Below are 12,480 nucleotides of genomic sequence, written 5' to 3'. Positions count from 1 at the left end.
CCCAGCCATGGTGTTTTCCTTCAGCATGAAATTTACCCACATTGTGCCGCACTCAACCCAGGTGAGGTGAATGGGTATCCTTGGGAACACTTCATGAGAAAAAAAATCAATTCTCATCGGAGCCAATCACATTTAAGAATGTCCGTAGCTTATAACAAATAATTGGTGAAAAACACAATTTGTGTCATTTACATGCATTACATTTCAAAAGCTTATTCGTTGTTCTGCTATGAAGCTCCTTGAGCATCTAATCAAGATAGAAAGTGCACAATACAAATCTCATGTATAATCATTAATATAAAATGGTACCCCTTGCATGATGATAAGCAGTCTATCTGTACATACCAGAGCCCCATCTTACAAAGAGTTGCGATTGATTCAATCATTTATAACTATTTACGGCCGGCAAAATCAACATCTATTATTATTCATGTTTGTTCAAAATATTTTCTAGATATGATGCATTTTCAAGCATTCATTGTTTTCTTGAAAATTCACTGTGCTTCTCTTGTTTACAAATGACATTGTGCATATATCCTGGAGAAAAAATTATGACACTGATGGATTTCCATAGTTACGATTGATTGGATCAATCATAACTCTGTTAGACAGGGCCTAGGTACACAAATCAAGGAGTCAATTTAGGGAACGATTTTTTCAGTGGGGGTGCAGAAAGCTCTCCTCAACAGGGGGGGGGGACACAATTGAGTTTTCCATAATTACACACACCCCTCTAAGGGCACCTCACACAAACACACCCTCACGCACATATATGTAGATTGAATAGGTTGAATACTATATATACATATATTTTTATATATATATATATATATATATGTATGTATGCATGTATATGGCAGTCACTTCCTAGCTTTCTTATTATAAAAGAACATTGATATATAATTAGATAACTCGAGCGCGGAGCACAAACTATTTTTTTTGGGGGGATTTATGTATTTTTTCCTGAAAATTGAACATTTTGACCAATGTTTGTGGTCCTGAACAAGATGCGTATGTAACAAAGAACTGCGAACGTGATCAGCGCGAGCAGATATTTTTCAAATACGCTCTGGCCTGATCGAAAGGGACGTGTTATAAGGACTGTTTGCAGTTACCCATCAAGACGATACACATATCAACAATCAAATAATGCGAGCGCGAAGCGCGAGCTGAAAAATTTTGACATTCCGACCTAAATACTGGACATGGCACTTTTTGTAATCATGATTAGGATAGGTATATAACTATACATTTAATGTGAGCGCGAAGCGCAAGCAAAAATAAAAATGAGATTTCAGACCTATTAACCGGACATCTTAAGCACTTTTCTAATCATGAACACAATAGGTATACAACTGTACAATTGATGCAAGCGCGAAGCGCGAGCGGAAACAAAATTGAGAATTCAGACCAAAAACAAGAAATTCTAAAGACTTTTCTAATCATGAAGAGGATAGGTATATAACTACATGTATACAATTAATGCGAGCGCGAGCGGAAATAAAATGAGATTTTAAACCTAAAAACAGGACATCTTCAGCACATTTCTAATCATGAACAGAATAAGTATATAACTATACAATTAATGCGAGCGCGAAGCGCGAGCGGAAATAAAATGAGATTTCAATCCTAAAAACAGGACATCTTATAAGCACTTTTCTAATCATGAACAGGATAGGTGCACGCGCAAAGCGTGAGCAGAAACAAAATTGAGATTTTTAGACCTATAATCGGACATTCTGACTCTATTCATGTTTTCTAAATCAAGAAAGGGATGGATAAGTTTATATATTATTATATTAACAATGTGAGCGCAATGCGCGAGCAGAAAATTTTTGATATTCTGATCTGAAACTCCGCACTGAATGTAATATGGTTTGAACAGATAAAGAAAAATCAGACGAACATAAGAATAAAGATTTGATCAAAATCCGACAAGGAAATCAATAAGAATCTGTTGATTCTTCTATACCAAAGAAGCACAAACAGTTGCGGCGACTGTACTGCTCTTGCCTGTTGGTTTCATGTTGTAGTTTCCGTAATTGGTCGCTTTGTTGATCAAGTTTTGACTTTAATTGACCAAGTTCATGTGATTTCTTTTCATTTTGCACCTCCAACTCCAATATCTTTGCCTCTTGTTCTTCAAGCACTGATTGAAATTTGCTGAGTTGAGTATCAACATGGTTTGGCAAAGTTATTGCATTTTAAAGATTAGCATTATTCCGGTGAAACAGTTTTAAGCATGTCAATGAGCAAACTGATGGTCTCGTATCCCCACTTGTTCTTCTGTATTTCATTATATAGAATTAGGTTTATCCAATATTTTCCCTTCAAGAACCAAAAACAGTTGAATTGACAACTGATTTAGTCAATTAGATATTCTTTGCTGCTACTTATTTCATTATAAGGGAGACATATCATTCACACAGGTTTGAAAAAATGAAACAATTTTGATTCCATGTAATAACACAAGAAACAGGATAGTGGGAATGCAACATCTTGAACCTACATGGGCGGAAATCCCAGAGGGGGCAGGGGGCACAATACCAAATGTCCCCCTCCTATTTTTGGTCTTTCATTATGGAAAAAATACATCACTTCACAATCTAAATAATACATGTATTTTTTACTAAATGACCTTACATTTTGGGTGAAAACCTTTTTTTTTTTGGGGGGGGGGGCTTGTCAAATTTTGTTAGGGTTAAAATGACCTAACATTATTTTAGGGTGAAAACCTTTTGTGTTTTTTTTTTGCTTGTCAAATTTTCCGGGCCCTGGTCTCCCCTACCTTTGGGGGCAGATTTCCGCCCATGTCAACTCACCTATTAAATATTTGTGACGACATGCATATCACCATTTACATAATATATCGCTGAAATTTAGAATTAAATAACTGGACTATTTTTTTATCAGATTTTCATTTATTTATTTAGAAAAATGTATTTGATATAAATATTTTCAGCCCGGAGTAACCCAAAGCAAGCTGCGTATCTGAATAAACATGCGTGCGCGTGTTTAGAGATATAGACCTAGCATCTGGGCATTCTAAATACATTTTTTATTATAAAGTGCGAGCAGAAAATATTTGATAATCCGATCTGAAAAGGGGTGAATTTAAACACTATTTTAAGTACTGTGTCAGAAAATTCTGAAGGGGGGGTCTACAAACCTTTGCTCATTTTCATTACATTTCTGTCATTTATCATACCTACCACTAGCTTTCCAGGAGGTGCTGCCTATGGAAGATGACACATGCAGCACCCCCAAATTTGGGGGTGCTTCATCCCAGCACCCCCGCTTCCCAGGGCCATGGGGCAGGGCGAAAAAGACTGAAACTTGATTTGTATTGTCTGACTCGTAATTGTTTATACAAAACACGGTCGGTCGGGCGTGCGCACACTTGATTCGACACAAAACCTGAAAGTTTCATGTCCAGCCACACCTATGTTCCTCCCAACTATCGAGTAGTGTGTACATGTAAACTATATACGTATCGCGCGCGACCACGTCTGTATCAGAACACGGGAGCTTGATTGAGTTGTGTTACAGGAGGGATGTTATTGGAATATGTGAAAGACTATGTAAATGATTTGCAATTTGTGTATGTGATAATTATGTACATTATAACATATTAAAAAAATACAGGGGGAATCTGATTTCGTGGGGGTGCTGCCTATGGAAAATAATACACGCAGCACCCCCAAGGAAATTTTTGGGGGTGCTTCAGCACCCCCAGCACCCCCGCTTCCCAGGTCCCTGAGTCAATTTTGAAGACTATTTTTTCAATTTTAGATTTATTGATCTATTTTGGGGGATATTTTTTAGTGTACATCACACAATTGGGTCATGACAAAGTTAATATTATCAAAAGTTCCATGTATTTAGCTGCACAGATCGATACATGCATGTTTTATAGTGGACTTTCTCATTACAGTTGCAGATTTGGGACAATTTTGAAGAAAATGGTTGCCGCCAAAACAAGTATGGAAAATATGAGGCTGATTTGGGCTTAGTTAAGGGCAAAATCAGCCTTGATTATTTCCCTAACTAAATCTGTATAATTAATATACAGATATACCTAACCAATCAATAAAAAACTCACTCCCACAACAAGAATGAGATTAGTTTTATACTTTTTGTTTTAAGAATGTAAAATGCATCATTTTCCTTTTTTTTATATAAGAAAAAAATAATCTTTGGAATTTCTTATTTGCTGCATCACTTAGATCTGGGCCAGTATTCTGAAAATTACTTGATCTTTAATCTTCTCATAATTATCATAGTGATGAGAAAAAAGGGGTGGCACTGGTTGAGCATCGCATACATATGATGAGCCATGGGCGCCATTTTGTGCACTTCAACCCCTTCAAAATCTGTTAACAGACATTTAATGGTAAAAAAATACAAAAAAATATTCATCAGATTACCAACCCAGATGAGATCTATAAATCTTTGTATAGATTGATCAAGTTCTTTCAAAATCTTAAATTTATAAAACAAATATTAAGAAAATTGTTCACTTAAGTTTGGCAAAAATACATCTCTACTGAAGAAGCCAGGGAGAAGGGTTACAATTCAACACAATATTTGAAGAAAAAAATAATATTAAACACAATGAGTGAATAATTGTGTAGACATGTTAAAGTACTCATTTATTAAAGATAAGGCACAAATCCACATAAAACTTGTTTTTGTGAATATCCATATCAAAATCGACTCCCTTCCAGATGCGATCAGCACGTTTGATCGCTTCACGTCATCAGCGGAGAGAATCTCCCGTCGTCATCCTGTCTTTGCAACTGCAATGAATCCTTGGCTGTGTGTGCCAGCATGATAAGCCACGTGAAAGGTAAATGGCACATGGGAATACATGTGATAGCTTGCCTTCGATCACCGGGATTCCCTTAGAGCTATTTCAAGAGGATTTGAAGGCTTCTCCTTCTCACATTTCCTTTCCTTCTCAATGGAAAGCGATAGTCTATTGTCATTTGACTGGATGAGCGGAGACAGAACCAATTAGAAATTGACTGCCTTGTTTGTCACCTGGCTGAACTATTGATAGGAATTTTGTGAATGCTCTTTAATTGTTGTTCACTTTCCTCACTTTCAGGACTCTAAGAGCATTGAACACCTCATATAAAGATGTGACATATTTGAAAGGCTAATTAATGATAACAGATACATGGATAATAAGGTAGTTAGTTGCATCATTTTTTAAAACAAGTGCAATGCCTCTGGCAGTCTTGCCAACATTACGTGACTCAACATAGCAGCAGTGCTGACTTTGAAAACAATGTTTGAAAAACTATTGAAAAATTATTTTAAAAAGAAAACACCATTTATGCAGCATGTCCCACAAAAGATATTAATGGCACTTTAGATGAGCATAACGTAAAAATTACAAAATCTTATTATCAATAATTTTACAATCATAAATTTGCATTTGTTATATACAGCTGGCTTAAATTTTATGAGATATGGTCCATCAAACACAGAGATATGAGCCTTCTTTTAGTACTCATCAGAAAAGCTCTCAACCCAAGTTTTGTTATTAAAGGTCAAGTCCACTCCAGGAAAATATTGATTTGAATAAATAGAGAAAAATCAAACTAACATAGTGCTGAAAATTTCATTAAAATCGGATGTAAAATAAGAAAGTTATGTCATTTTAAACTTTTGCTTATTTTTCCACAAAACAGTGATATGCACAACTCAGTGACATGCAAATGAGTCAGTCGATGAAGTCCATCACTCACTATTTCTTTTGTTTTTTATTGTTTGAATTATACAATATTTCATTTTTATAGATTTGACAATAAGGACCAACTTGACTGAACCATATTGTATTAAACAATGCTAATTCTACATGTTCAGGGAGAAATTAATTATATCACTTGACAATGAGGAGAAAATTAGAATATTTCATATTTCATATAATAAAATACTAAAGAAATAGTGAGTGGATGACATCACAGCCTCCTCATTTGCATACCAGCCAGGATGTGCTACAACTGTTTTGTGAAATTTAGCAAAACTTTAAAATGTCATAACTTTCTTATTTTACATCCGATTTTGATGAAATTTTCAGTGTTATGCTTGTTGGAATTTTCTCTGACTTGTCATTTAAAGGTGAGGAATGAATCTTGAACGAAAGTCTTGAATAAAAGAAAATCCTGGCAGATTTACTTCCACGCGATGGCTGAACGTGAATAGATTGCACCACTTGAATATATAACAAATCCTGTTAGATGAACATGACTACACATATCATTTTATACACAACCTGTATGGAGAAGTTTCCTGATGTGTAATCAACAAATGCTCATATCTTTGTGATAAATGGAACTGGGGGGCCACTTCCATTGACGAGTGGATACCATGCACAACCATGGGGTCTCGAAAAGCATCCTAAACACATATTTTCCATAGTCTGAAAATGCACCCCTTGACAAGTATTGGTGTGTGAAACCCTATTGGAAACAAAATGATACTATTGGCAAGTATTCCCTGAATTGAACCCCTAAACAAGTACAGAGATATTTGTCACGGACGTCGGTTTTACTTTTACTTTACACCAATGGGTTAAGTACAGCCCCACCTTCCACACCTCGCGCAAATCGTACTCTGAACACGTAGTGTTGACTCTTGGGGCAAAAAGTACTTCCTTCATAAAACATTTTAGTCTTAATTTTGTATACCCTGGCAAATTTGACCCTAAACAGTACACGTATCTCTCCTTGCGAAAATAGATATCCTTTTTTCATTATTTTAGCGTTCTTGACACCCTTATTACGTTACCTACATAACGTGCCCTTTCTTGAAAAAGACATCCTTTTTACGTGTTTTTGGGGGTCCCGCAGGGTATCCACTCGACAATGTAAGTGTCCCCCCCCCCCCCCCCGTTAATGGACCATATCACATAAGATTTCATCCACTATTAAAGAGAAGATAAGTTGTAGTTTATGAGTGTAAAATATAAAAATATTGAATATTGTAATTGATATTATACCAAACTTGAGTTCTATTAACATTTTTCGTGGGACGTGCTGTATAATAATAAAATACAATGTTCTTTGACTGTAAATGACCTTTGACCTTACTCATGTGACCTGAAAATTGTGCAGAATTATCACTGTCTGTCAGCGATATTTATGTCTGTCAGACGAAGGCACTGGTGCAAATGTTCACTTGATATTAGTGTGCCGGTTTGAGTTCTTTATGATGTTCATTGAGGAAAATGCACTTTCACATCTGTAATATGTAGATCCAAACTGTGGGTTGCTGTCAATGCATTATTGCTATGTTTGGTTTCATTGAATAACAGACTCAAAAAGCCAGAACGGCTCAAAACTCACTGAACTTTGATTATAACCTTCATCACGGTTCCATGGGCTGGGGGCTCACAATGTAGGGACATTGATGCATATTTCAAATTATGACATAAAAGTGATTAAAAAGAGAGAAAGAAACAGCAGAGTCTAGCAGGATGCACTAAGAAGCTCCGCGGGCAGGATGCAGCCTGTGGGTAATACTTTTAAGACCCTTGAACTAGACCTTTGTTAAGATTTGAAGTTGACAGCATCGCCGCTGTCATCACAAAAGTGGCCGGAGCCTATCCACCCTTTCACATCATAAAACAATCATGATCTGAATGATGATTCCAGTGAAAAAGAAGGCTAATGACAAATTTTTAGCATGTGTGAAACCAAACTAGAATAAGATTAGAATCACAAACACTAATCACAATCACGAATTTGAATTCTACTCCGGAGGTGAATTCCAGTTAAGTTTCACTCAAATTACGGTATGACTTTTGCTTGTGAAAGGCTTGACCTCCAAAACATCTTTTGGGGGAAGAGCTTACATGACCTTTCAAGCACTTCCGTAGATACAATTATCATGCACTCACCGTAGTTTGTAACTGCGATGCAGTGCTTTGATTGACGAGTCACCAAGGACACATACTGCTTTCACTTGGGGATTCGAATTCAAGTTTTTGAGTGAGCGTGTGAAAGATCTGATAATTCTAAATATGAATTGCAATCATCATTACGATGATGATTCAAGATACATGTGTGAAAAGGCCCTATGTCTTACTCCTGCTATTCATGCAAGACAAAAATGGTGTATGGAAATTCATATGACATAAACACTGAACTTTTTTTTATTTAATGCGAACCAGGTTGCTAAAAAACAGGAAAAATTATGTTTAGTGATGCACGGTCAATTAAAAACATAATCAATGTATCTATGGAATAAGTTAATACTTCTGATATTGATAGATTGCACTTCAAAAGATGTCCTTAATAAGATATTTTTCATCAATGTATCTATGGAATAAGTTAATACTTCTGTTATTGATAGATTGCACTTCAAAAGATGTCCTTAATAAGATATTTTTCATCAATATATCTATGGAATAAGTTAATACTTCTGATATTGATAGATTGCACTTTAAAAGATGTCCTTAATAAGATATTTTTCATCATGATGATTCAACACTGTCTTACATATTCCTTGAAATATTGTTTTCAAAATAATCCATATAAATATATACATATTTTTTTTGGCTCATAGTGAAGAGTACTTCCAGAATATGATGTTCTGGAGCGTGCCATCAACACTATCTTTTCAGAGGCAGACCATAATTACCCCAGTTTAAGTTTAAGCTGCCTACATGAATCTCTATGCCTCTTACTCTGGAAACTAAATACCTATAAATAGCAGTAATTATCTTGGAAACAAAATTGAATCAAACCTCAGAAAACACATAAAAGGAAACAAAACAAGATGAGAAAAGGGAGCTTAACAAAGACTAATTTGTTTACTGAAATGAATTAAATGCTAATCGTTTCTGCAATTAGACGTCATTTTCGTATTCGTACCGATTAAGAGCATTCTCCAAGTCGCGTGTATTTTAGTCACAGTGCATAACACGTGGTACAACATATTGAGTTTTTATTATCCATCTCCAAAAGTCACATGTCATACCATGTGGTCAATCTCTCTACTTCTTCCTATCTCTATTTCTCCTTCTATCTCTCTCTCTCTCTGTTCATTCAAGTATGAAGTGATGTGATAACCATCTAATATGCTTTTTACACTAGCAAAATTTTACTTTACTCCATACCATATAGGTGGGGCTAAATTGCAATTTAGCCCCACCTATAGAACATGGTTAAGCAGCGTTTTTGCATAATGAGCTAACCACACCTACAGTACAGGATTACTTAGCCCTGCAAAAGAGCAGGGTGAGCCAAGAAATTGCGGCGCTAAGGGGGATAGTCCGGGGTTAAGATCGCTAGAGTAAAAAGAAACATGGCTATAAAGCCAAGGAGAGTGCTCGATTTATGCCTCAGGGGCAAAGGAGCCAGCACTGTTGTCTAATTAGAGCTAAGCACTCATGAATGGCTACTGTTATGTTTCAGATAAGCAATAATTTCCTTTGCACGGGCTAGGCAGAAAACTTGGCGTGTGTGAAAAAAGGAGAACTAGCACATCGATGATGTTGAGCTCATTCGGCATCTCGCAACAAAATTTAACAAAACCTTTCATTTTAGCCCAGTTGTAACTGTATTGACTCTTTTGAGGAAACAGAATTGACATTGGTGAACCTCATGAGGCTCTCAGATTGTGACCCAAAAAAAATAAAAATAAAAATAAATAAGCACTTTTTGTGAGATTTGAAAAATATGCATAAATTAGCATAGTTAATAAGTTTCAAAATTCCGTGTAGAAAATTTGCTTATAACTACATTTCTCATTGAAATGAGTTTCCACATGAATTGCAATTATTTGTTAATTGAGTTTTGTGTTTAAAAGGGTGGCATGATTTCAATATTATCACAAGGAATAACGTCTCTCTGGACTGCTCCAACCTTATAAGATATACAGTAGAAAGATCACCGAGCAAATTACAGCACTTTCCAAGTTCCACATGATTTTCACCACATTCTCTAGACAGTGATGGAAGACATGAGAACACTTGAGGTTTTGAAGTGACAAATCTTTTGCAATTTAAATGCCCATACAATGACAAATGACTATGTGGTTTTCTTTCATACAGTTAGACTTCCCTCTCACTTTAGTGCTATCGAATATAAAGAAATAGATTACATCAATGCTTTGTTTTCAGATTAAAACAAATGGCAGTGCAACTTTCTCTTACAAAAGGCTCCACAATTAACACCAGAAAGCGATGAATATGCCTTATACAATGTCCTGTTTTCAGAGAAGAGAGGTTGGATTAGCAGACTTGGGAAGCCGCCTCCATAATTTGCTATTAGGCTGCTGATGCCAAAATGACATAACAATAAGAAGCACTGCTAGACTTTAGCCTAGAATGAATCCACCAAGGAAAAATGGGAATCCACCCTTGGGCATAAAATGGTGTGTGAGAGGATAAAAAAAAGAAGAGGATGGTGACAGCTTGAATAAAATCAGACAAGGAATTGGTAGGCTATGACTTTTTTTAAATTACATCATCACTATTGACAAAATAAATTTTATATTGGCGATTCAGTAAATGAATTATTACCAGTGGTAGAAACAACTTTCCCATATAAGGGATTTGTGGTTTTCTCAAGAACCTTTTCCCCTGGGGCATTACGGTGCCAGGTGCCCTATTACCGTACAGACATGACTACCGTGTATAATGAAGCACAGGATTCTTACTTAGTACGTGTACTCCAACAAACTACATATTTTTGGAAAGCTTGTGAGCTGATCTACACAAATATTTGATTTGTAGCATATTTGCTTGCTTATCAAAATAAAGTCATTCAAAGTCATGGCTTTGGAAATCATGAGTTTTTAATTTTTGCACTTAAACCAACTTTTAAAAAAATCTAATCTAACAAAACAAAACTTCCAAAGATCATGTGAACTTAGACATGTGCAAAACAATCGTTCACACTTGATTACTCTTATGTCTGTTTTATGAACGACATGAGTAGATCCATAAACTTTTAAGTTGTCATGCCAATTCAACAAATACCCCCAACACGGCCAAAATTCATTGACCCTAAATGACCTTTGAGTTTGGTCATGTGACCAGAAACAAGCACAAGATTTTCAGGGATACATGGCTACTTACAGTATGTCCCAAGTTTCATGAACTAGATCTATTAACTTTAGGTTATGAAAATTCCACAAAAACCTACAACAATATCAAAGTTTGTTGTCCCTAAATGACCTCGATCTGACCTTGGTCATGTAACCTGAAACTCACACAGGATGTCTAGGGAAACTTAATTGCTTTTATGTCCAAGTTTCATGAACTAGGTAGGTCCATATACTGTCTAAATTATGATGTCATTTCAAAAACTTTACCTTAGGATAAGATTTGAATTTGACGCCGCAGCCGTCGGAAAAGCAGCAACTACAGTCTCGTTCTGCTATGCAGGTGAGACAAAAATCATTTATAAAAATATTTAGGACACCTGGCACCTTAATCAAAATATAACCAAGGTTGCATATAGCTTTCTGTGTTTATAAAAGAAACATATTATTTGCGGTAAAACTTTTGTAAAAAAAGACATGAATAGCCATTTTATGCATTGGAGCAAATGAAGGGAGTAGTTCTTACCTTACAACGATGTCACCAACACAGCTACTTTGAAGTATCTGTCTGTGGTGTTCTGATTGACATGGTTTAGTGAAACCTGGGTTACTGTAGCTTTGGACAAACTTTATGGTGTGCAAGTTGTCAACTAACTCACCAATTGAAAATTATTTCTATCCCGCTGCAATCTACTTTGCATACATTCGCTGCATACTAATTTGATATTATTACTGAGCTGTTTAGAGAAAAGATGAGACAATTTTCAGAAATACCACCCAAGGCCTGTTGATACTAGCACTTATCACCACCGTCATAATCATCATCAAATTTTTATCAAAACAATCAAAATTTTCATTTTTGTCGACTTACATCTCTTGATATCATCAGAGAGCTGAGAGGTACAGTTCGCCATGAATTTGTTCAAAGCTAGACCAATGGGTGGGTGTGTTCCAGATGGGTCCTCTTGGGGCTTGCTATAAAGATATTCCTCATGGAGGGAAGTCAATAACGGGCCAAGGACGAACTACAAATAAACATAAAACATCAATAGCTTAATGATCATTGTGTGCTCAATTTAATGATTAAAAACCATAACAAAACTACTGTCATTGAAATAAGAGAAATATCTTAGAGAAATGTCATGAAGTCAATGGTGAATTTAAACCAAATAAGAAAGAACAGTATTAGCCATCTGGCAACCAAGGCAAAAACAATTCCATTTATACCTCCAAAGAGACAAGCATTCGTTCTTAAATAGCCAAATAAATTCTAAATGGATGCTAGCCTTTCTCTCTCGAATGATCTTCTCTTTGGTTATAGCAGACTGCATTTTTCCATTTAAATGTCACCTGTAGAAGTTCAATGCCTTCTTTTTTATCTTCAAGTCTTGTCTTTTATTTTCTTAACTCTATCTTTTA

General features: G+C 35.8%; 1 protein-coding gene across 1 annotated transcript in view; it reads right to left on the bottom strand.

Moving 5' to 3' along the window:
* LOC121418251 (probable methyltransferase TARBP1) overlaps window positions 1-12,480 on the bottom strand; it is a 64,759-nt gene that overhangs the window by 47,429 nt on the left and 4,850 nt on the right. The window contains exon 6 of the mRNA XM_041612006.1: window positions 11,933-12,086. Within this exon, the coding sequence (XP_041467940.1) occupies window positions 11,933-12,086 (154 nt within the window). The remainder of the gene's footprint in view (window positions 1-11,932; window positions 12,087-12,480) is intronic.

Source organism: Lytechinus variegatus, chromosome 7, assembly GCF_018143015.1.
Source record: "Lytechinus variegatus isolate NC3 chromosome 7, Lvar_3.0, whole genome shotgun sequence".
In the NCBI taxonomy this organism is placed as follows: domain Eukaryota; kingdom Metazoa; phylum Echinodermata; class Echinoidea; order Temnopleuroida; family Toxopneustidae; genus Lytechinus; species Lytechinus variegatus.
This window is presented reverse-complemented; position numbering and strand designations above follow the sequence as displayed.